Below are 26393 nucleotides of genomic sequence, written 5' to 3'. Positions count from 1 at the left end.
CAGTATCATACTTTCCATCTCATCTTCATTTACTTCCTATCCCCTTTCTAAATTTTCCCATATAGCCTGTACAGCACTTCTAAATTTAACTTCCACCTTTCCCTTCTTTGAGCAGCAGCAGCTTGCCTGCCATCTGACTACTACATATCCGCACAGCTGCTTCACTTTACTCTGTTTCCTAAAGGCAGCTTTTACCTTCCCTACATTTGTGGATTATTGAACAGACATGCATTTGTCCTCTAGTCATACCTGTTTAGAATTTTTCAATTTCTGCTGGTCTACTTCTTTTTAGAAATTTGTATTTTTCTTTTTTCTTAGCTACAGTTTTATATTTTCTTGTTTAGTCAGGTAAATACAGTATCCCGCATGTTGTTCAAGGATTTCTACCCAGCCTTGCCTTTTGTCTATTTCATCCTCTCCAACCTTCACTATTTCATTGCTCATAGCTATCTACTTGTCTTCATTTCCCATATTAGCACATCATTGCATAATGGTCTCTTTAAAACACACTAAAAAGGGAGAAATTTGATGATCATTAGTAAGTCTAACTGTTCTTCCACTGACATGAAGCTTAGAAACTTTTACTCATTTCCTGACAAAATGGTTCGCATGTGAACATCCAGTTTTCAGCATCCACCATGTACAATATTTCAACAAGCAGCCATGTTGCGATCACCAGGTGTGCGGATCAACTGACTGCCTAGAAGATGGCGCGGAGCTTATTTCTCCTCCATCCCTTCTCCCAACCTGCTACTCCGTCCATGGCCCACAGGCATGCGCTCACACAAGGCTATTACCTCCTCTGACTCTTCTGTCGACTCGTTAGTCTCTCTGCTGTCGCACCGACCTCTCTACCGTCCTCACCCAAGACACATGCTGGCAGCCTCTCCGCTGTTGGTCCATTTGCCCGAAAGTCATTCAGTTGTGAGATATCTCCTTTCTCTTCTTAAACTACGTACAGATACCCAGACCTGTAGCAACCACCATGATTAATCAGTTGTTCCTTTACTCGGATCTCAACAGATTCTCCGATGACACAGTCTCTGAAGATAGTCACCAGTGTCACTTTTCAGTACGGCAGTAATCCGTTCCGTGTAACTCCAAGAGGCAGTGTTCTGTGACTGCTGACTTATTAGGCAGCCGTAGTCCGATGTGCCATCACGGTAGCGATTTTGACAGTACACACTTGTCTGACCTACATGTGGTGCCACACTGGCTGGGGATCTTATAGATCACAGACTTCCATAGTCCAAGACCATGCTTGACACCAACGAGCAGTGCGCGGAAAACAGTCCTCACTCAGTGTTTCTGAAGAATCCATACTGTCTTTCCAAATACTGCATCACAAAATAGAACAAACAGATAGGCAGCACCCTCCTGATATTCCTCTGTGTTCCTCACAAGGATGTCGGAATCCTTCAGCTTAAAGTCATTAAGGTGGCCAATAAAACCCACGGAGTTGCGAATACCGTGCAGATATTACCTGATATTATCTCACTTTTTACTGGAGTGCATTTGTAAAAATTTTACCTAGAGACTGCCAACCTTTTTAGGGATGTTTTGACATCAACATACTTTCTTTTGGTGGTAGTTACAATGAGCAGACACAACGAGTGGCTGCGGGGAATCCACTTCCACAGTTGTCACTAACACGTATACAGAACACTTCGAGAAGGAAGCCCTGCAATCAGGGCAATGGTAACCGACAGGTTTTTTCCCCGGTTTGTCGACGATATCTTCATCATACGGCAACACGGAAGAGGCAAGCTGAATGATTTCCTCATACGTCTCAGCTCCATACACCAGAACACCAATTTTACCACGGAAGTCAAAATGGATGGAGTGCTCTCCTTTCTGCACGTCCTGTTAAAAAGAAGAGCAGTTGGCAAGTTGGGTCACAGTGTATACCGTAAGGAGACACGTATCAACCTATACCTACATGTAAATAGCTGCCACCTCTCGGCACAGAGGAACAGTGTGCTCAAAACATGGTACACAGGGAATATACCCTCTCTGACAATGACAGTCTAGAGTCAAGAATGTCAGCATCTGAGGACAGTGTTCTGGAAGAATGTCTACACAGAGTGGCAAAGTCAGAGACACAGATATCTTGCATTAACTGGAAACAGAAGAGGAGTTTCAGGAAGGTACAGCCACTGTATTTTTTTCATGTTGTGGACTACTATCTGGAAATATACGATGAATTCTCTAGAAACACAATGTGGAGACTGCCTTCCATTCACCAGCTGAAACAGGCTACCGCTCGACAGTATCAAGGACGACCTCTGACTATGGACACCAATGTGGCTCGACATACATAGGTCATACGGTGCACACTGTCAAAGATTGGTGCTGTGAATACTGACGGCTTACTGGAATGCAGCAGCCAAACAAGTCGGCAGTCCAGCAGTCACAGAACTCCGCCTGTCGATATTACACCGAACAGATTGCTAACACACTACGGTTCTGACTGTGTTATTACAGAATCTATTGAGAACAACTGATCAATCGTGTCAGAGGCTGCTCTTTAGTAAGACCTGGTAACCAACACTTAAACTGAAGAAGAATAAGAGCAAGGGGTTTACTACAACAGACTGACTTCAGGTGCAGGGGGAGCAACAGCGGCGGGATCACCGGCACATGACCCTGGGTGCAGACTGTGGATGGAGAGGCGATTCAGTGGGACAGGGGGAGGAGATGCTAGCCGTGCACCTGCTCTGGGCACGAACTGTGGACAGAGCGGCAAGTCAGAAGGAGGGGGGATGACATTAAAGACCTGCACCAACTCGCAGGCAGTCAGTTCATAAACTCACCTGGTGATGACAACATGGTCAATTCCCGAAATATTGTGCTCATTGGACACAGATATCTGGTCGTTCAACCATTAACTATTTGGTTATTAATGACATTGGAAAAAGTTCTAGAATCACATTACACACATTCTTAAACAGTTCAGTTTACAGCCTCGTATGCTAACAATCACCGTTCTTTTAAAGGTAATTAGCTTAATTTTGTCCTGTGTGTGCAATAAGATCATGTTCGTGCTTAATTAATTCCGAAATACCTGTATGTCTCCCCCTTCCTCTTACGGATTTGATGATAGCAAAACAGTTAAAACCACTAACCTGTTTGTGTACATCAAATATGCGACAGACTGATTTCTTCAGTTTATCTACAACATTACAGTGATAAAATCAGAATAGTTACACCCCAACTGAATGCTGGGATCTTACTACTACAAGACAAATCTGAAAAACAGAATGTGGACAATACGACAATATGGAAAGAACACATTGCTACTCAACCATACAGAGGAGGCACTAAGCCACAGACACGCACAATGAAAGAGACTGATAAACAAACTCTATCTTCCAAAATAGGAAACACACACACACACACAGCCACTGTCTCCAGGCACCGAATACTGACTGCAGTGCTCCAATGACAGGAGACAGTGGCCATGTATGTGCAAGTTGTGAGTGAGTGAATGCGTGCGTGCGCTACATTGTGAGCAGCAATCTATCCTTCCATACCGTCTTTATTTTATCCAGGAATTTCCACTGTTTGATTTTGCCAAACTTGGATAAGAGGAAGAGGAATATCCTATGAAAACTACTGCCACCACTAAAACATAATTGTCAATACAGGAAGATGAGTAATGATGATCTATACAACAAAACTGAATGCAACCATAAGTCAATCCAAAACAATATTTTACAGGTATCTGGTTCAGAGAAATGTAAACAAGCTATGCAAGAAAATTTTTCAAAGATGTCATAGAAAAAAATCTCTCTAATTCAAACGGCTCAAAGAAATCCACAATGATCTGAAAGAAATCCTACGAAGACAAGGTTTCAAAAGCCCGCCTCCACAGGAACACAAAAAGAAAACTGGAGCAACAGATTCAGAAGATTGGGAACAACCACGCTGATTGAATGAAACAATATTGGAAAAGTTGAAATCGATATTCATATGGCCCAAAGTGAGCCAAAATCATAGGGAGAAAGTAGAGGGAGGTGTGAACCACTAAGGTATTAATTTTGTTTTTGAATATGCACTGATTTTAGATAAAACTGTTCCTCTTGATCACATTCTGTACACACTCTTTGCAGTTTTACATCATAATAATACAGCTATGAATCACCAGCAGTGAAACTGTCCCCCACCCTGCCATCCCAAAGCATTCACGCTGAAAATATTGATTCCAAATGCAAACTTCAACCTAACTCTGTCTCTAAAAAGCAATCTGAAGTCTGCAATTCCAACCAGCCAACACATGCTTATCAGACCAGCAATTTTTAGATCTCTAATGGCCCACAGTAATCTATGGACCAGAGGCTGCAGATACAGTGCTGATATTGATCTCTACAAGGTAGGCAATATGCACAACAAGACACTGCAAAATCATTATGAGCTCTGTGACGATCTATAAACATACCTGAATCAGTAGTCTTGTGCTATGAAATGCACAACTTTATTGCATAATATTGCTCTCGCAAACTTCAAAAGGTTCTCAAAATGTACTAACATGCTAGCTGAGAAAGTTTGAAATCAGGAAACTACCTGTCAGATCACAGGCACTTCCATTACTTTTGAAAAAACTCTCTCAGTCTTTACTGAGCAGTCCCTGTACCATATCAGTTTTGAAGCTAATAATGGTCACAACTGTGACTGAAATACAGGGTAAATGCTCATAACATAGATGCAAACCACAACTCCAATATCCTTGGACAAGATCTTGAGAACTGTCAGTTCTGAATCCCTAAAGACATGATACAAATTACCTTGACACTTTAAAGTTAGTTGCACCATAATAAATAATGATCCTAAAATAAAAGCTGTCAAATCACATATTTTAAAAACTTGTGTTGGCATTAACTGTGTTATCTTAATGTTGTGTAATAAAATTCTTTTTTGCTGGTGCTTCACATTCATTTGACAAGATCATCTTGTTCAAACACAAATATGCCAAGTATGCTAACAAATAATAACTTCCAAGCAAATGCTGAAAGCATAGCACATTAAGCACAAATCTGAACACCTATTTCTGAGGCTGTAGAGGTGTAGAGGGGCTTATTTTCGTACACAAACTTACAAACAGCCATACCATGTGGTAAGAATGCAACTCCCCTAGCAGTGAAACTGCAGCTCACCTGTTCTCACAGTTTGCCACATGACGAACAGAGCGCTTCTTCTTGCCAGCTGCAAGTGGGACAGGCAATGACGCATGGCCAGCACCGGCTGAGTCGACACCAGCATCCACCACGTCCACAGCCATACGCTTAAATTTGCGCTTCCTGCAGAAAGATACAAATTATTATGAGTTATTTTGCAAACATCAAGACCAATAGCCAGCTTTGACGGACATTTTAAATGAAAGTCATCCCACACACTACTACTACTACTACTACTACTACTACTACTACTAACCCCCCCCCCCCCCAATTTCTCTCTCTCTCTCTCTCTCTCTCTCTCTCTCTCTCTCTCTCTCTCTCTGTCCAGTATTTCATTAATTCATGATACTCTGGAAATCCAATCACAAAGAAATCTTAATGAATGAGGACCAAGCCAAGGTTAACAACAGGCAAGACATCATAGAAACTTAATCTGTATATTTGTCTGCCTTTCCTATTATCCAGTATGACGCCAGGATGGGGCATTTATGGCTCTGCTCCATTTCCACCATCTTTCCACCATTGTTGTTCTCTAACTACACACATGCATCAGCCCAGTTCCCAGAACTCCTGAAGACAGATGTTGACTGTAGATATTTTATCACAGACACAATTACTAAACCCGCCCACAGATGTAAGTAACCATGCATGAGCAGAGTCTATTAGACGGAGGGGATCTGACAGCAGATTAGTTCCAGTCATTCCACCAGGAAGGAAGTACACGGCTCATGTTGTCTAGAGTTCAACCATGCCTAGACGGTCAATACCACTATTCGATCACGTCCGCAGTGTTATTTTGTGCCAGGAACGCTATCAACAAGGGAAGTGTCCCGGTGTCTCAGAGTGAACCAAAGCAATGTTGTTCGGACATGGAGGAGATTGACACAGGAACTGTTGATGACATATCTCGCTCAGGCCACCCACGGGCTACTACTACAGTGGATGACTGCTATCTACAGATTATGGCTCGGAGGAACCCTGACAGCAATGACACCCTGTTGGAGAAAACTTTTCATGCAGCCACAGGTCGTCATGTTACGACTCAAACTGTGACCAATACGTTGCATGATGAGCAACTTCACTCCCGACGTCCATGGTGAGGTCCATCTTTGCAACCACGACACCATGCAGCACTGTACAGATGGGCCCAACAACATGCCAAATGGACCACTCGGGATTGGCGTCACGTTCTCTTTCAACGATGAGTGACGCATATGCCTTCAGCCAGACAATCGTTGGAGACGTGTTTGGAGGCAACCTGGTCAGGCTGAACGCATAAGACACACTGTCCAGTGAGTGCAGAAAGGTGGAGGTTTCCTGCTGTTCTGGGGTGGCATTATGTGGGGTCGACGTACACCGCTGGTGGTCACGGAAGATACGTAACGGCTGTATGATATGTGAATCCCATCCTCCAACCGAAAGTGCAACCATATCAGCAGTATATTGACGAGGCATTAGTCTTCATGGATGACAATTCATGGCACCATCGTGCACATCTTGTGAACGACTTCCTTCAGAATAACAACATTGCTCGACTAGTGGCCAACATGTTCTCCAGACATGAACCCCATTATACATGCCTGGGATAGACTGAAAAGGGCTGTTTATGGATGACGTGACCTACCAATCACTCTGAAGGATCCATGCTGAATCACTGTTGAGGAATGAGACAATCTGAATGAACAGTGCCTTGATGAACTTGTGAATAGTATGGCATGACGAATACAGGCAAGAGGATGTACTACTGGGTATTAGAGGTACTGGTGTGCACAGCAATCTGGTCCACCACCTCTGAAGGTCTCGCTCTATGGTCGGACAACATGCAATGTGTGGTTTTCATGAGTAATAAAAAGGGTGGAAATGATGTTTATGTTGATCACTATTCCAATTTTCTGTACAGGTTCTGGAATTCTCGGAACCGAGGTGATGCAAAACTTTTTTTTTTTTTTAATGTGTGTCCAGATTCCTTCTTCTTAAACTAGTCTTTATGAGCCAATCAACTTTGCTCTAGGTCTCCCTCTTGCCATTTTGCCCTCAAACTTTGCCTCCATCATTTGTTTTGGTATTCTTCCATCTTCCATTCTCTTTACATGTCCAAAGCATTTTAGCCTGGTCTTCTCAATTCTCCCATTTAGCTTTTCTACTCCAATTTTGTTCCTAACATCTGCATTTCTCGGTCTACCTCTCCCCACTTTCCCTAATATACGTCTTTGGAATTTCATTTCAGTGGCTTGGATTCTACTCTCCTCTCTTTTTGCCGCTGTCCAGATCTCTGTTGCATATGTCAATATGGGTGTGTAAAGCACCTCCCACAACCCATTGTATGTTGTACCCTTTTACGTAACTTCTGCCTCTGATCTTGCATTCTCCATTATTACACTTCCTAGATATTTAAAGTCATTCAATTTCAATATCCTGACCTTTGTCCCTTTCCTTCCCCGTCTCCTTTGGTTATCACTACAGGCTCATTTTTCTCCACACTGCATTTCTTTCCGTATTTCTTTTCTTTTCAATTTAAGATGTCCGTTTTTCTTGTACATCCTCACTGCTGATTCCTCACACCACAGTATCATTGGCGAATAGCAATATGTTAATTTCCCTTCCTCTGTTATTTTGTCTTTTTCACAATATCATCACACACCATTATCAGCAACAAAAGTGACACCCCTCTTCCTTGTCACAATCCTGTAACATTCCCAAACCATTCTGTTTTTTCAATTTCCATATGGACACAACTGAAGCTTCTGAAGCACATCGCTTGAAAGATTCCGACTGTTTGTTTTCCAACTCCCATTCTCAAAGGTTTCCCCACACCTTTTCTCTGGGTACATTATCGTATGTCTTCATGAAGTTGAGAAATGTCATCAATGGGTCTTTCCCACACTCCTGATGCCTTTTCATCAATTGTCTCATCCTGAAGACTGGGTCCACTACTATTCTATCATGTAAAAGGCCATACTGCTCCTCTTATGATAAACCTTCCAGTTTTCCCCCTCACTCTTCTATCCACTATTCTCTCCATTAGTTTTGCTACTTGTGATATGAATGTGATCCCTCGCAGTTATCACATACTTTTCTGTCTCTCTTCTTGAACATTGGAATTACTGTTCCATTTCCTCATTCTTCAGGCACAGATTTCGAGTGCATCTTGGTAATCTATATAACCACTGTAGCCCAGTAGGTCCAGCTGCCTTTATCATTGTCACACTCATTTCATCTAAACCAGTTGCTTTCCTGTTTTCATTCTTCTAAGTGCTAGTTCTGCTTCTAACACTGTAATATCTTTTTCTTGTTCCACACCCAGATGCTGTGTTGTGCTACTGTTCCCTTTTCATAGCTTTTTTTCACATTTAGTAGTTTGTCAAAGTAATCTTTCCATTTTTTCTTATCTCCTCTTGCTGTGTTATAAGCCCTTCATCTTCCCCTTTTACTAGCTCTGTGTAAGTGCTTTCCTTCCTATTACTCCTTGTAATTCTAGACAGCATCCCTTTTACCCCCGGCAATTCTTTTTGAACTCTTGTGCGAATTCCTCCCAGCTTTTCCTCTTTTCTCCTGCTATCACAGTCTTATACTTCTTGTTACTTTCCTGCCATTTCCTTTTACTTTTCTTCCTTTTTATCTCTGTTCCACACATGCCATGCTTTCTTGTTTTCTTTTACTGTTATCATAACCTGTTCATTCCAATATGGTGTCTCCTTACCCTCCACCCTTCCAGACATTCTGCCAAATGCCTCTTTGAAACTACCTCATTCCTCTTCCACACTTCCACAATCAGGACCTGAAAATTTAATCGTAAGTAACCCCTGAACTTTCTTTGTACCTTCCAATACAGTGAAGTCTGGTAGAAGGAGGAAATGAGCAAATCTGTGTTCTGTATTAACAATAAACTATCTATACCCTAATTTCTAGGGTTTTCTTGATGTGACTCATTAATGATATGCTTAAAAATGGAATCAAAAAAATTTTCTGAACATCTGAAAGCACATCACTAGCTTTCTCAATGTGTTTCATGCTTATGCCAGCAAGTGTTGTCCTATTGGAAAACACCCCGGAATGTAGTTCATTAATGGCAGCCCAACGGGTCAAATCACCAGATTGACATATAAATTTGCAGTCAGGTCACATGGGCAACCACAAGAGTGCGCCTGCTGTCATATAAAGTTACATTTCAGACCATAACTCCAGGTGTAGGTCGAATGAGCCAAGTGACTTACCTGCGTGTACTTGGATGCACCGGTGAGAAGTTCTCGTTGAAGGAGTCCGACTCGATGTTGCCGTGGAGCAGCGGCACGTGACGTGCCTGGAGGCTGAACGGAGTCAGCTGGCGGTGCACACCGGCTGTCGGCCCCGCATCGTCAGAATCGCTCTGTTTGGGAGACGGACCACATTCAGTCAGTCAGTCAGTTATCACTGTGGACAGCCCACTGCCTAAGACTCACAGTGCACAGAGAGATGTACACAACACGGAAATACTGAGCACTACATGAACATTGCTTCCATTCTAACAGACTGCAAAAGAAAACCAAGTTTAGTACAAAAGTTCTCCAGGAATTGCAAACAACTAGCTGGGAGAGACAGAAATGATGTTAATTTCAGCAGCAGGTCATTTTCAACCCCACCGGTTTTTCAAAAACAATGCACATAATCAGTCCAATGCTACCACTAAGTTACAGCTTAAGTCTATACTTCAAGCACAACTTATTTTACAAAGGAACACCTACAGGAATATGCAGCTACAGGGTGAGTATGTCTTATTACACCCAGCCAAAAGACAAACTGTTTCACACACCACTCACACGCCGCTCTGTTTATCTCTCATTTGCACTATATTGCTGGGCAGAGGAGTGGAAATACTGGTTTGGTGTTATCACTTTGTGACAAGCTTCGTTTTGAAATTTGTGGTTCTGGCTTTGAAGGATGTGAGGAAATTAGGATTCTGTAATTCCTCACTAATGATGTCGTAACAGAGGCAAATTCAAGCTTGGATTAGGCAAAGGATATTGGCCATGTCCTTTTCAAAGGAACTAGCCCAGCATCTTCCATACAAAATTTAGGGCAACTGTGGAAAAGTGAAATCTGGATACCTGAACAAATTATGGTAAAATGCACAATGCATAGTTTCATGCCGAAAGTAGTCCCACTGCCTGCAGTCTATTTTTAGCACAGGTACACTGCACCAAACAAGAAGCTGGGAGGGTTATGGATCATCTGCACTGTTCACATTGGCTACCACTTCATGGTGCAGTTTGAGTCTGCCTGTGTGGCCACCATTACAGCTGAGATCACTAAACATGTAGAATCCATACAGAATTCAGCAAATGTCCACATTTATCCTTCCCATGTTTTCATTTAAAACTTTGGTAATCAGTTTTGTATCTCTGTAAGAAAACTCTGCATTTCAACAGAGCCAAAATTATGGAACTTACTTTGTTGGTGGACGTATGTGAAAACTGTATTCTTATACAAGTGATAAGACATTAACTTTGCGTATGACTGTTTGAGTGTCTACCAACTTTCTCAGAAGCAGAAATGTAGAAAAATAAAGTATCTAGAGGTGGTGCTTTGAGAGACCAGGCCACCAAATCTCCATAATGTTACACTACTTCTACACCTACATACATTCCCCAGTTTGTCACAAATGGGGACCTCTGAACTACCTGAACAGTATTTAGGAGAAAGACAGTGACCTTTCCTCCAAGGATTGCCACCTAAGTTTGCAGTGGCTTCTGTAACACTTTTGTGCTGATGGAGGCAGTGGGTCATAAAAGTATGCACAAAAGGGGCACGAACAGCATTGCATGCTGGGACATCATCGTGAAGGACACAGAGGTGCCACATACACTTGTAAGACTGCATCATCAGTACCTGACAGTCTGAAAGGAGCCATATTGTGGGTCTCCATTTGGTCGGCTGGTCAAATTGTGTAATACCCAGATTTGTGGGGCATTCAGATGTGACTGTCCCAATGTCAGCCCGCATCAGAAAATCACGGCAGGCATTCTCATTCTCACCATCGAGGCTCCAGTCGACTGTGTCTGACCACATCGAGGGAGGGACATCTTACTGTGAACTGAGCACATCATATTCCCTCCACATCTGTACCTGGCATCTGAGAACAAGTAATGGGCTCCCCGCAACACTGTATTTCATCCCAACTATTGGTTGAGACTAACAGCAGCCGGAGTACGGCTTACGGCCCCATGTATAAGCTGCTAATAAACCCGCAACACAAACAATTTTATTCGAACTGGTGTCACAATCATGAAACACAGACTTTTAATGACCAGAGCCATACTGAGCTTGGCGGTAAATCATGATTTGCACTATCCCTGATAACCCTCCTCGGTGAGTACGATGATAAACTTGGAGACAGGTCCCATTCTTCCAGTGTTTTGGAGGGGCACCGAAGTGTTCACTTAGTGTGTCGCTTTGAGCCATCAAGCATGACTGCACATCAAAATCTGGCAGTGACTGAGGGAACTCTGAGAGCACAATGCTGTGTATCAGACATCCGGGGTCCTCTTTGTGTTACTTCTCATGTATAAGTCTTGTGATATCATTTTACAATACAACAAAGCTCATCGACACTTGCCATATGTCGCTATGACTGAACTAACATCACTTACCACACCCCCCCCCCCCCCTTACCTGATGAAGACTAGACATGCCACGGTCCCGGGAAAATGCTGGGTCCACACTGCTTGTCGAGTCATCGCTCTGCGTCTTGTGATTGGTTGCTGCAGCTGGAAAAGAGGAACACAATCACCTATTTGCCAAGCGCATTCTTGAAAGAAAAATTATAATAATTTTGTATCACTATAAATCCCTCACAAAGTCACAGAATAAAATATCATACTGTGAATGAGATGAGACATAAGTGAAATAAAAACCAATTTTTACTTATACTAACAGATGACATGAAGGTAATGTTAAAGCGCATTGAATATCTAGAATCCACAAAAAGTACCCCATTGTTTTTATATGTCCTGTTGTTTAGTAGAAACCTAATGACAGTATTTTCATGAATAGACAAACATTTAAAATTTTACACACTGATCTTGATTCAAACATACTTTCTTTCACAAGAAACTGCCTTTCTAACTACCTTGTCTTTTCCTATGTTCAAATGATGCACAAAACAATTTCTCGCCATTCTAAAAGCCACGTGCCTTTTTTGAGGTCTTCGATTACCTTGTGAATGACACAATGGAAGTTCAGTTTATCCTGTTGCTGTGGTAGGCAAAAGAAACAAGTCTTACAATAAACGTAGATTTAAATCTGAAACACGGGTAACACTTTCCAGCTTCTCTGGGTTTTATTCCAGCCTGAAGAACTTTGGATAACAGTAGCATCAGAAGCAGAGTAATCAAAAATAATATTCCATCCACTGCAGTGATAGCTAAAGACTTAAGTTTCCATTGCATCCTTCAAACTGACCTACATATTTAATATTGCATCCTAAATAATTTTCGCCAAACACTGTAGTGATTCAGTCAGGGAGGTAAAAAGCATATACTTCCTCTCATCATCCTCAAAACAATTTCGACTTCTTGATACAGTTACACAAATAAAATCCTTTGCAATACAGCCACTAAATGTAATCACACTCATGACTGAATAATTGCCACTGAGTAAGTTTGAATATCATGGTAGCTGTCTTACCACAGTTCAACATGTTACCCAAATGGACTTAGAACTTAAAAATAAGGTAGTAAGAAACATGAATTATGTGATAACAACAGGTGTAGTAGTTGATATTTTACAACTAGGAAAGAAATCCTTGTGAACTTGCTGAATTAACCATAACAGTGTGTGGCTGAAATTATTTAGACTGCAGTAATCACTGTAAGGTCAGTCTGATGGATACACTGGACTCTGAGTTCAACTTCAATGCCGAAGCTCTGTATAATCTGTGTTATGCGTAATGAAAGATTTTGTACATATAGAAAACATTTTGTATGTGTAGAAAAATTCTCTCACTTTTCCTACTTCATTTGCACATTTGTTGTGGCATCACAGTGAGTGTTTACTCGTCACTGAGGAAGAAAGTATTTGTGATGATATGTGGTGTCCACCCCAGAACCTCTTGCAAACAGCTCTTTAATCAGTTGAGCAGACTTACAGCAGCTGCAGAGTACTTTATTCCCTTCTGAATCCATTGTCAACAATCAATCACAATTTAGAAAAAACAGTAACATCCATAAATATAATACTGAATAAGAAATGTATTCAGTAACAAAAAGAATCTTTGACCAACTATGCAATTGTGTAAAGAATTTAATAGATAATTTTAACTTCAATCACAAACTGAAAATGTATCTGCTTGACAACTCCCCTAGTTCCCTGGAAGAATTGTTTACAGCAACATTATATTTGCAGGTGCCTCAACCATACTCCTCAAAGGCATTTGCAGCTGCTGTAAGTTTTTCTCAAATTTGTGTTACTCTAGTGATTTCAATACAGGTACAAGTAATATTGTGGCCCAGCAAAAGTAAGCAACAATTAATTCAGCCATTGGAGTGCTTTCCTGTATTGTGGAGACAGGACATGTTTATTCTACGAATAGGATTATAAAGCAAGCCACAGTTAAAAATACAGCGGCAGATGATACAACAGATACCGAAATGAGAAATATATATGGAAAACAAATTATTATAACGCAACGGCGGCGACAGCTCATCACGCCATTATGAACTACCATTTGCCCTCCATGCGACTGTCAAAAAACACTTTTGCATGTACTTGCAGCAGGTTCCTGAAATGAAATCGCAACTTATTTGAAATTGCTATTAAACGAGGAAGTCATCGTCCCAACAACGAATAATATTTTGTAGAATCTGACCACACACAGATCGACGAGACTTACGGAATCTTTATCGGCTACGAAACCACTGGAATTTTGATCGGTTATAGTTACCGGAGGATATTTTTTTTTAATATATAAAAGTTCATAGTCGCGTACAAGTCACGTTTAGCAGGCTATTTCCCTCGAATAGAAATGAATAGATGGTTATCTGTCTACAAGAAGCGTGAAAATCCAAAAATGCTTTAATCTTGTTTCCAGTATATGGACATTGTTCTCTGCCACCAGTAAGGTTCACGTATACTTAATAGAAAGTAGATGATTAAAATAGCAACAGATGCATTTTTTTCTGTGGATGATGTTTTGCCTTTACTGCGTTGTAAACGGCTCCATACACGATCCGTCGCACAGCCGACCGATCTTTTCGTAGATCGCATGTGTGTGGACAACTACAAAGATCATTCGCTGACCGCATAATAAGGTTACAACTTGTTCTGTATTTATTATGCATGGTTCACCACCGAATCTGGGCGGAGGGGTGGGGGGCAAAACTGGGTATCTGGCTCCGAAAGGCAATTTCAGGAGGCGCCAAATTCTTATTCTTGAAGAAAAAAAACACCCTTGTATCACAAAGCCGATTATTCATATTGTTTTCCAACGCATCTCTGTTAGTTTTTGAACATTTTTGAACACACTCTCGAATTGATTTCTGAACGAATTATATGATCATCTTTGGATGTGTGCATAGTGTAGATGATGTCTCTGACGGGAGAATTCCCGTCGCATTTAGAACTTTAAAGACACTTTCCCACAGACAAAACGGGGCGGGACTATACAAGCTGAGCCGAGTAAACTCGAACGGGTGAATGCAAGTCGCCATTTTGTGGTTGATTGGGTGCGCGAATTATCAGCATTGTTATAATTATTAGCAAAATCCGTAGAAAAAGGAATAACAGGTAAGAAAGATTACATCTTCTCGGTGTATCTACGAAGATGAAATTTTAACAGAAAATTATTGCCAGATCGCTACACTACTAACGGCTAGTTGTGCAGCCCCTGGTTGAGAGTTGCTAAGTGCTATTCGCGGAATAGCGCGGAAAACGTATTGTACGAAAACGCAATAACGCCCAACCGGAGAATAAACGCGGGATAACTAAACCGGTGATTCTGGTAGGGTTAGAGAAGTTAACCGATGAATAAGTTTTGACAACGGAAGAAATAGTTCACTAGGAGCGAATGGAATTCCAGCTCGATTTTACAAAGAGTACACCATGGCACTGGCTCTGTACCTAGCTTGCATTTATCATGGACCTCACGCCAAGCACATAGTCCCAAGGGACTGGGGGGGAAAATGCGGAGGCAAGTGCAAAAGGGTACAAAGGGTAAGAGAACGGACCCGCTAAGTCACAGACTAATATCCCTAACGTCTGTCTGCGGCTGCATAATCCTTTAACATATTCTTAGTTTGAATACATAAAACTTTCTTGAGACAGAGAAGCGTATGTACGCGAATCAGCACTGTTTTAGAAAGCATCGCTCGTGCGAAACTGAGCTTGCCCTTTTATCATAAGATGTACTGCGAACTACGCACGAAGGGCAAGGGCAATAGGCAGAATCCACTTTTCTAGCATTGGACACGGTGACCCCATTGCAAGCTGTTGAAGGTACGAGCATATGGAATAGGTTCACATCTATCTGAGTGGCCCGAAGACTTCTTACATAATAAGACACAGTATGTTGTCGTGCCCTTAAGGCAATTTATAACAAGAGTTACGGCAATCAGTAGTGCTGCTATTGAAAACGTCTCTACTCATACATCGTGTACATACTTGCACTTTCATTATAAGAATAACGAAAACAAAATGAGTAATAAACGTAAAACGAATTGTACTGGCACACTGAAATGGTGTACACACTCCAGTTGGCGTCAGCAGAAAATGAAATGTTCTCTGTAAAGTGACGTAAACTTCCCAAGAAAAGCTTTTCAAAACAAGTTTAATTATAATACTCGTTTATCTTACGTTATGTTTTACAAGTCTTCGTGGAGATACGCAAATCAGCTGCAACTGCTACTAAACATAGTTCATTTTCCATAGAAGAACTTCTCAATACAGTGACTTTCATGATACTGATTGAAATCGCTTGGCAAATGGCTCTTGTGTGGAATGTCGAGGCGAGCGAACGATTGCGGGCGATATAGCATGCGACGGATCGCTGCTATCCCTACTAGGAGTGCTTAACCCTTTCAGACCCGAATTTTTTCTGGGGGAAGGAAATTTTTTTTTTTAAATACTGTAATGGACTTGGGTGATTTTTTTCATGATTCTAGTAGCAACATTTATAAAAAGGTATGTTACCATTTTCGAAAACAATTTTGTACACATTTGTGTACACTGGCTCTCAATCAACACTGAAATCATAGCAGACAAAACTAATTTATTTAAACATTACACATAAATTTTAAATCATTTACACACAAAATACATGCAAAATTCACCATAGTTTTAATTAAAAATGAAATGAGTCAGGAATTATGTCCATCATGTGGTTCTAATTGACATGAAATGAACGGCAACAGTTTTCTTCCTTTGACAAACAAAGATGTACGTTACATTTTTCACATTTTATTCGTGAACGTCCCTTGCATCCCGGAAATTTACACCTGGTAGGTAGTGCACCACTTTCATGAAGAGGCAAGTGTTGTGTTCCATCATACTGAATCTCTTGAGGAGGCCTAGTTTCTCCTCGTCGTCTTTGAACAGGTGTATCTGGAGGTGTGGCAGATGGTCGGCCTCGTTTTCTATTCGAGGTATCCATCTCACTTAAAACTGGAACATCAGCCAGCTTCATACGGAAGTGTAGCAGATCCATTATTTTCTTCGTTGGTAGACCAACTGCATTGGCGTTTTTCCTGTATTCGCACCAGCTCTGTATCACAGCAAAATCTATAGCATGGAAAATAGCTCTGAGTGTCCATTTCTTTGACTTTATAAAAATTCTGTAGTATGACATCAATTGATCAAAAAGATCAACTCCGCCCATGCCATGGTTGTAGCATTTTACAATCTCTAGTCGATCGATAGTAACATATTTACTTTCTTTTTTTTTTTCTCCCAACGTTCAACTTTGTCAATTTCTCCTTTTCCAATAAAATTAGAGCCTACAACAACTGTTTTGTTCTCAACCCATTTTACCAGTGTTATGTCATTGTGCTACAAATTGAAAATCCTCTTTCCTTCTTCATTGCCTCCTTATCTGGTATTAGAGGAGGAGTTGCAAAACGATTAACTCTGACAGTTCCAGCAGCACAAATTTTTTCTGGTTTCAACGCTTGTAAAAGCTTGTATGAAGAAAAGAAATTGTCAAAATATATCTTATGCCCCATTTCGTTTTTTATTCTCTGGGCTAATTGTAAAACTACTGTAGGACCTTGGCCAAATTCCTTCAAAAAAGATGTCTGAAATTCAGTCGATGCTCCCTGATAAAGAATAAAATCATAGGCTTGTCCACTCTTACCACATAACATGTACATTTTGATACCCCACGAATAAGTCTTTCCCTTCACATACTGTTTTACTGACAGCTTCCCTGTGAATGGGATCATTGCCTCATCAACAGCAAGCTCTTCCTCCATAGATAACTCCAGATGTCTGTTACGGTTGGCAGTATATATAGGCGAACTTAATAGAATTTGTCTTTATTGTCTGCTGGTATAGCCATGTTGTTAACAAGATGCAAATTTGTTCTGCGTTGGAAGAATGTATTTCTGGGCATAATGTCCAAGAATAATTGCATTTTTCAATGTCGTGTCCCAATACATTCGGACTCCAGTAAATTTTAGAGTTACCATAATTATATGAAGCCCAAACAAGATTTGGAGTTCCGCTGGTGTAGTTTGTTTGAAATTGCTAATTGTTCCACTCTGCAAGGCATATGGGTTTGTCATATCAGCCATAGTACTGAATAGATCATTGGTAATGTACTTGCTGAAATAAGTTGAAGGATAAAGTATTTCCTGTTCTTCAATACATTGTTCCTATTCGTAATACGAATACAGTATAGAGAGAGGACGATGACGCCACTTGATGTCCTTTTTTTCTGACAAAATGTATTTTACATCACTGAGCTCATTGTTGGTAAGTGGATCACTGTCTTGAATATCAGTAGCGTTGTTATCATTGTCACTGCACACACCACTTTCATTATTTGCAGTTGACTCATCATTGGTTTCTCCCCTGTTTATTTTGTCAGCCCTCACTCTCTCTTTCTTCTCTCTTGAAGTACAGTAGGGTTCTACATCAGGAACTATTTCTTCATCTGACGATAAATCGAAATCTGACACCTCTCCATTCAGCAGCAACTCTAAAATGGCATCTGCATCTCGCTCAGTGTTGAAATACTATTTCTTCGACATGATGAACAGAACTGAAATATTCACAAATAATAATATCAGTAGTGGTATTTCCCTAAAATAATAATTTACAGTAGACCTAACGACATTGTCATCAACTGGAGCTTCAATGCTGTGGGGAATGCTGCGAGGAGAGCTTCTGTGAAGTTTGGAAGGTAGGAGACGAGATACTGGCGGAATTAAAGCTTTGAGGACGGGGCGTGAGTCGTGCTTGGGTAGCTCAGTTGGTAGAGCATTTGCCCGCGAAAGGCAAAGGTCCCGAGTTCGAGTCTCGGTCCGGCACACAGTTTTAATCTGCCAGGAAGTTTCAATTCTGTAGCTATCTGACGTTTAAGGAAAGAAATGAGTTATGAATGGCGAAGGAGCCATATTGGTTTTCCGTTTGTTTTACCTTCGTGAAAACTATTGAATTTGTTGACTTCTTGGCTGAATTTGTCTGTTGAGTAAGGTATCTTGTTCAATCCGTATTTCTTCTAAGCACTTTCTTCTCTTGCCTCCCCCCCTCCCCCCACCTGTCTTGCTTTAGATCTTCTTGGTTAATCTGTCTTTCCTCATTCTCTCTGCACGTCCATATGGTGTAACATGTCTCTCATTGATCTCATCTGTAATTTTAGGACGGAATGAATATATTTCCTTGTTAGGTTTTAATCGCAAGTAACATCTTTGTTCTTGATTGCACGTCGTAATTTCTCGTAAAATTTTTCTTTCTATCTTAGACAAATCTAATGCTGTTTTGCAATCAGATAAAAGTAGTGTTTACGACCCTTACAGGAATCTGATTTTGCAAGTGTATTATGGTACCTTAATTTGACATCTTCAATAGCACATTTTGTTGTATACACTTTTCTCGCTTTGACGCATACGCTTTTCATTTTGTTCAGTTCTGATTTTAATTGCTATTTTTTCACTTTTTATGTTTATTAATTTATCCACTTTGGTTCCAGAACAGAGCAACTGTTTCCGTAAATTACACTGTAGTAAGTACTGCAACCAGCCCAAAGTTTTTTTGAAATGATTTTATTTAGTTTTGGCCTGAGTCCGTCATCAGAGGGTTGACTTCTTCGTAAGTTTTACAATTTTCTCTTCATGAAAAGCCCTCCTTTACATATTAGGAGGCCGAGGTCTGATTTTCTTTTACTATCGATGCTGATCAAAGAACTGAACTACATACAAGACTTTATGTTTATATTTCACCCTGGTATTTACACTTATCAGATCTCTTGATGTTGGCATACATTGTGTTTAAAATTCTTGGCGAGTTACTTTCATTTTCGCGTATATCTTCTTTTCAAACGACATCAGCAGACCTGGCTTTTCAGCTATTTCCTTCACAAGTTATAGTCTTTACTCTGCTGTCTGTCAGACTGCATCTGTAATTACGAGATCATCCGCTCCGAGGCCGAATAATTTATTGTTCCATCGATCTACACAGGTTTATGTAGTCATTTCTGTTTTTTTTCCCTCTTACACCCTCTTATAACTTTTTCCAGCACACAGCTGAATACTAGTGGTTACAAAATGTCTCCTTGCCTGACTCCTGGGGGCATAGTTTTGAATGGACTGGAAGTCGTTTCAAGGAATATTACTTTAGGTACCGTGAATAACTGCGCACAATCTTACTGCTGTGCCGGAAAACAAGAATGGCTGGGGCATACCAGAGGGCTCGCGTCTTTTGTGATACGCGCCAAGAAGAGACAAGGCAGTCCCTGTTCCTGGGACCCCATTGTCCAGGCAGGGAACACAACCGGTGAATCCCTCTACCTGCGCCGCTAAGGAATTCCTCTATACAGTTAAAAGGTCGGCTTCTCCTGTCAATAATACGGGCCACCCACTAACAAGAACCTTCTAACACCGACGGAAATCCCAAAAGTGTGTGGGTTTGTGGAACATAACTTCGGTTTCAGGCAGAGAAAGGGGGTGAAGATAATAAATCTCACAGCAGACAAACAGAGTGCATATTAACTACGCACCTTTTATCATCGCTAATGATATAATACCCATCATTCTACAGCCAACCTGCACCTTTTCCACCATATCTACATTTGTTCTAGACACATCATCATTCACCTATTCTGCGTTCCACTCGACGATGATATGCAGGAAGAAAGATTGTCGGCACCCCTCAGTAGGAGTCAGAATGTGTCTCATTTTGGCGTCGCCAGAATAAGAGGGCGGCGGTTCTGTGTCGTCTGGATGGAGATCATGGTTACTGGTTTTGGGTGCTAATCGGCAAGGTCATCAACACCTTTGATTGAAATACAGACGAAGGTGACGAAAAGCTATTAAAAATAACACATTTTAAAAGCAAATTGTATCCTCACAAAAATACTGAAAACACAACCCTGACATTGTGATACCTATAAAAAACCAACCATAACAGTCTGACAGAAAATAGACCAGGAAGAACACAGTTAAAATGGGACTGACAACGGTCGCTGGGTGGTTATTTAGCAGCAACGGGTGCTCGCATCCAACATACCTGGAACAAGTTCTGATGTCTGACAAAATTTTAAAAGAAAGAACCGCGTTCGTCTCATAAACGGTTAAAACAGAGGGCAGGTCCTCTGGGACACCCAGGTCTACAATCAGGTCATCAAATAAAACACGCCTCACTGAAATATGTTGTAACGAGATAACTGTGTTCCACATCGGTGGCACGTGTCGTCTGTAGGGAAGCAGTGACAGCAAATGGATCGATCAGGAGAGCTCAGTGACTCCGAAAGTGGACTGCTGACGGTGAGTGAAACATCCGTCAGGGATATCTAACCTTCTAAAGCTGCCCAAGTTGACTGTTCCTCGTGTGATCGCTAACTGATAACGCGAACGAACAACCACGGCTAAACCAAGACCATGCGCAGATCTCATGTACTGACGAATAACTACACTCGAGCACTGGTGAGGCACACTGTAAAAAATCACACCAGCAGTGTAGCTGGCACAATGACTGTGCGTACGTAATTATTAACAATGGCGCGCATGGTCGAGTAGCATTTCTGTAGCCAAAGCTTCATGTGGTGTAAAGAACGACGCCATTGGACACTGGACCACTGGTTGGTTAATGTGGTGGAGAGGACCAAATAGCGAGGTCATCGGTCCCATCGGATTAGGGAAGGATGTCGGTCGTGCCCTTTTAAAGGAACCATCCCAGTATTTGCCTGACGCGATTTAGGGAAATCACGGAGAACACAAATCAGGATAGCCGGACGCGCGTTTGAACCGTCGTCCTCCCACTGCGCTACCTCGCTCGGTTGGATGACTGGAAACGAGTGATTTCATTTAATCGCGCCATACCCTGCTGCAGTTCAATGGAAGGGTCTCGGTTTGGCGAATTCTAGAGACCATTACCTGGTACTGTATGTGGTGCGAAGAGAAGTATGCAGGAGGTGGTGTAACGGTAAGAGGGTGTGTTTCTCGTGGCTAGGGTGTGTTCTCCTCACCGTGCTTACGAGAACATTAAATGCGGAAGCATATGGACACTTTTTACGGCGTTATGTACTGTGTACAGTAGAAAAAGTTCGGAGACAATTACTGACTGTCGCTCATGACAATGCACCTGTCATAAAGCAGTATAAGTGAGGCAATAATGGGTTATGGACAGCTACTTTCCTGAAATGGACTGGCCCACCCAGGACCCGACCTGAACGCGATGGAACACCTTTGGGATCAGTCACAGCATCGACTTTGCTGCAGACCCAACAGTCCAGCATCACTACCATACCTGGTTTCGGCTCTTGAGGACGAGTGGGCAGCCATTCCTCCACAATGATCGCCAGCATCCAAGGAGCCATAAAGGCGAAGGGTGGACACACGTCATATTAATGTCCACTAATAGCTGTCCGGATTCATTTGAGCTTGAGGATGTAGAATCTTTCATGGATTGTGTCAGAACGTGCGTTGTCGGATTTCTGGGGAACAACGTCTTGTTTTAACCCCTCCAACTACAGTTCCTCGAGTGTGTCTGTGACGCACACACGTGCACTAAGCAAACCAGGGACAAATCGTCCATCTCATCTTTAAAGCTTTTCCAACTTCTCCCGTCAATGTGTCCCACAACGACTAACAGTACACAAGAACGGGCCGAAGGCGACACTTTTCAGGGACTTCTTTGGTGCGTGAGTTAAAGTTCCCTAAAATACTTTCAATACATCGAGGTGTGGCACCTGCCTGCCCCCACGGTTAAATGTATGAGTTCATTCCATCTTAAATCGCTAGTTCCAGAAACTCCTACATACTTTAAGGTCGTGAACGATTCCAGTGATTGAAAGCCGATCGTGTATTGAAACGATATCACATCATTTCGCATATGTACGAGCATTTATTTTTTGACAAGTTTCGACAAAATAATGCGAGCCATGGAACTAGTCAGTACAAAAATGCTGATTAGAAAATGTCCAAACAAAGAAGCAACGAATTAATAAGGCATTATACCAATAATTAAAAACACAGAAAGAAAAAAAAGGTCACTTCTACTGCGAGAAACTCTTGTATAGAAACGGAATGTAACACAAAGAAACCCTTAAACTTTGATCTGAATGCTTGGGGTTATCACTGAGTTTTTTCACTTCCGCTCGAAGCCCTTTAAAAGCAAAAAAGCGGCTCTCGATAGCGCGCACTTTTCTGTGCAACGCTTAAAGAAAGTTTAATTCCAATGCATAACGTTTCAGTCTAGTTTTCACAGAATGAATGTTGCAGTTTCTTCTGAATGAGATATCTTGAACAGAATGACCTCAATGCCAACCAGCAAGGATTCTGAAAACATCGATCATATGAAACCCAACTCGCACTTTTCTCACGTGCTTTGGATCAAAGTAGCCAGGTAGAGGTAGTATCTCTTGCATTTGACTCAGTCCCACGCCTACGCTTATTGCCACAAGTATGATCGTATGGGGTATGAAGTGAAATTTGTGACTGAATCGAGTACATTTTGGTATGGAGGAGGCAGCATGTTATTTTGGATGGAATCTCACGATCATGTGCAGAAGTCATTTCGGATGTGCCCTACGGAAGTGTGTTGGTACCCTCGTTCATGTTGTATATTAATGACCATGCCGACAGTATTAACACTAAAATAAGGCGTTTTGCAGATATGCAGTTATTTGTAACGAAGTACACTCTGAACGAAGCTGCACAAATACTCAGTGAGAGCTCGATATGATTTCGTAAGTGGTACAATGATTGGCAGCTTGCTTTAAATGTTCAGAAATGTAAAACTGTCCATTTCGGAAAACGAAAAAACATAATATCCTACGACTACAATACAGGGTATCAGTGAGAAAGGAAATACACGAACGATGAAGGGCAACAAACATGTAGATGGACAAAAGTGGACAAGAAAACCACAGAAACGCAAGAAACGGGATGAAGGGATCAAAATAACAAAGCAGATTACCATGGCTGGCTGACCATGAGAATAAAAAAAAAAAAAAAAAAAACATTAAAACCTCCACCCTAGAAGCATTAGGCTGGAGGACACAAAGGGACAAAGGATATGCGCTAAAAGTCAGATCGACTGATAAAACCCACCCTCACAGTTGGTTGGTTGGTTGGTTGTTTGAGGTTAAAGGGACCAAACAGCAAGGTCATCAGTCCCTTGTTTCAAATAGACTCCATTCTGCTAACGGGACATCTCAGTATAGTCAGAAAAATAAAACGGATAAAGGGGAAACGTAAAAGGGCAGTCACGTTGTCATTAGTAAAAACAAATGAGGGAAATTGGCAAGAGAACGAACCCAACACTATGCTGAAACAGCATAGGCAAGACCACCTGTGACTTAAAAGGTACAACTGCTATAATGCAGAAAGTACGTATGGGAATAGAAAAACTAACCAAGCCTTAAAAAGAAGGGGTAAAAACAGAGTAAAAGGGAAAGAAAAGAGGATTCCGGTCAGGGAGGTGAATCGGGAATCTCTGAACACTGCCTACAGTGGGAGACACCCAAACACTCACCGCCCTGCCCCAACACCAGAGGGAGATTAAAAACTTTAAAACTGAGAATAAAAACCACTCTCCCGGAGGAAACCTAGAACCAGAGAGACCATCCGGGAATCGTCAGCCAACATCAAAGGTAAAGTGTGGGGGAGTCTGTACTTAGCACGCAGAGCCAAAAGAAGGGGGCATTCAACCAAAATGTGGGCCACTGACTGGAAGGCTCCACAACCACATAGCGGGGGTGGCTCATCACGCAAAAGGAAACCATGGGTCAGCCTGGTATGGCCAATGCGGAGACGACACAGTGTGGTCGAGTCCTTGCGGGAGAGGCTAAAGGAAGAACGCCATGGGCCTGTATTCACCTTAATGGCACGAAGTTTATTAGACAGTGGAGTAGCCTCCCAAGAATTGGCCCATGACTGTGCAAAGTGGGATTTGATGTGAAGCCGTAAATCCGCTGCAGGAGGGGTTACGGAAAACGGGGGGTAAGTAACTGCTCCCCCAGCCAAACGATCAGCGAGCTCATTACCTGGGATACCCACATGGCCCAGGACCCATAAGAAGTCAATGAAACAAGCAGCACGGTGAAGATCAGCGAGATGGTCATGGATGGCAGAGACCAAGGGATGGCGCGAAAAACACCGGTCAATAGCAAGAAGGCCACTCATCGAGTCCGTACATAACAAAACGCGGTTGTGTTGGGATTGTTTAATAAAGGTAAGGGCCCGGGAAATTGCCATCAATTCCGCAGTAAACACCCCACATGTAGGTGGCAGCAGATGATTTTCCATTCCAACAGAGGACGTGAAGGCATACCCAACATGATCAGCAGATTTAGAGCCATCAGTGTAAAAAATAACAGCATCCCGAAACTCCCATTAAATTTGGCGGAAAAAGGTACGGAACACCACCGGGGGGATGGAATCTTTCGGTCCGCGGCGGAGATCCATCCGAAGTCGAGGCCGAGGAACTAACCAAGGAGGGGTGGAGGGGAGGGAGCGAGGAAGACAGGACAAAGAAGGAAGCCGAAAATCACGGGTAAGAGACGCAAGGCGCAGCCCAACCGGTAAACCCGCCCGAGGGCGGGAGTCAGGCGGGCGACGTCCATGGTCTGGGAATAGGATAGAATAGGAAGGATGAGCGGGAGAAGAACGGATAGTAAGGGCATAAGACACCAGAAGCTGGGACCGCCGAACAGAAAGGGGGGGGGATCCCAGCTTCAACCAGGAGACTATCAACAGGGCTAGTAGGGAAGGCACCGGTGGCCAAACGGATACCACGATGGTGGACTGGATCCAGCACGTGCAGCGTGGAAGGAGCAGCTGAACCATAAACTTGACAACCATAGTCCAAACGTGACAGAACTAGAGCACGATAAAGACGGAGGAGGAGGGAACGGTCCGCACCCCAGGAGGAGTGGGCAAGGAAGCGAAGGACATTGAGTTTACGGAAACATCCTACCTTCAGGAGTCTGATATGGGGCAGCCAAGTGAGCTTGTTGTCGAAAAGAAGACCTAGGAAACGAAACTGTGGAACCACAGGCAATCTTTGTGCAGCGAGATAGAGCTCTGGATCAGGGTGGACCGTAGTACGGCGACAGAAGTGGACCACCCGCGATTTTAAAGGAGAGAATTGAAACCTGTGGGAGAGGGTCCATGCAGAGGCACGCCGTATAGCCACCTGGAGCTGCCGTTCTGCAGATGGCATCGAGGAGGAACTAACCCAAATGCAGAAATCATCCACATACAGGGCAGGGGCGACCAAGGGACCGACAGAGGCCACAAGTCCATCGATAGCAATGAGGAAAAGAAGGACACTCAAGACAGAACCCTGTGGGATGCCCGTCTCCTGGGTCCGTGGAGAACTAAAAGCAGTACCAACTCGAACTCTGAATGACCGATGGATCAGGAACTGGCGGATAAAAATCGGGAGTGGGCCCCGAAGACCCCACTGATGAAGGGTTAGTAAGATGTGATGGCGCCAGGCCGTGTCATAGGCCTTGCGAAGGTCAAAAAACACTGCAACCAAATGGCGGCGCTGGGAAAAAGCCTGCCGAACTGCGGATTCCAAGCGAAG

The 26393-nt window shown here is 42.4% G+C and overlaps 1 protein-coding gene and 1 non-coding gene across 4 annotated transcripts in view; one reads left to right on the top strand and one right to left on the bottom strand.

Moving 5' to 3' along the window:
* LOC124716940 (G patch domain-containing protein 2) overlaps window positions 1–26393 on the bottom strand; it is a 165779-nt gene that overhangs the window by 51493 nt on the left and 87893 nt on the right. For all 3 annotated transcript variants that reach the window (XM_047243523.1, XM_047243522.1, XM_047243521.1), the window contains 3 exons: window positions 11823–11917; window positions 9389–9540; window positions 5154–5297 (listed from right to left, as the gene is read on the bottom strand). In XM_047243523.1, coding sequence (XP_047099479.1) covers window positions 5154–5297; window positions 9389–9540; window positions 11823–11917 — 391 coding nt within the window. The remainder of the gene's footprint in view (window positions 1–5153; window positions 5298–9388; window positions 9541–11822; window positions 11918–26393) is intronic.
* Trnas-cga lies at window positions 18597–18671 on the top strand. Its single transcript has one exon. It is a non-coding gene; the product is annotated as a tRNA-Ser (tRNA).

This window comes from Schistocerca piceifrons, chromosome 9 (genome assembly GCF_021461385.2).
Source record: "Schistocerca piceifrons isolate TAMUIC-IGC-003096 chromosome 9, iqSchPice1.1, whole genome shotgun sequence".
NCBI classification, from domain to species: Eukaryota; Metazoa; Arthropoda; class Insecta; order Orthoptera; family Acrididae; genus Schistocerca; species Schistocerca piceifrons.
The sequence above is the reverse complement of the archived record's forward strand: the minus strand, read 5'-3'. Positions and strand labels throughout refer to the sequence as shown.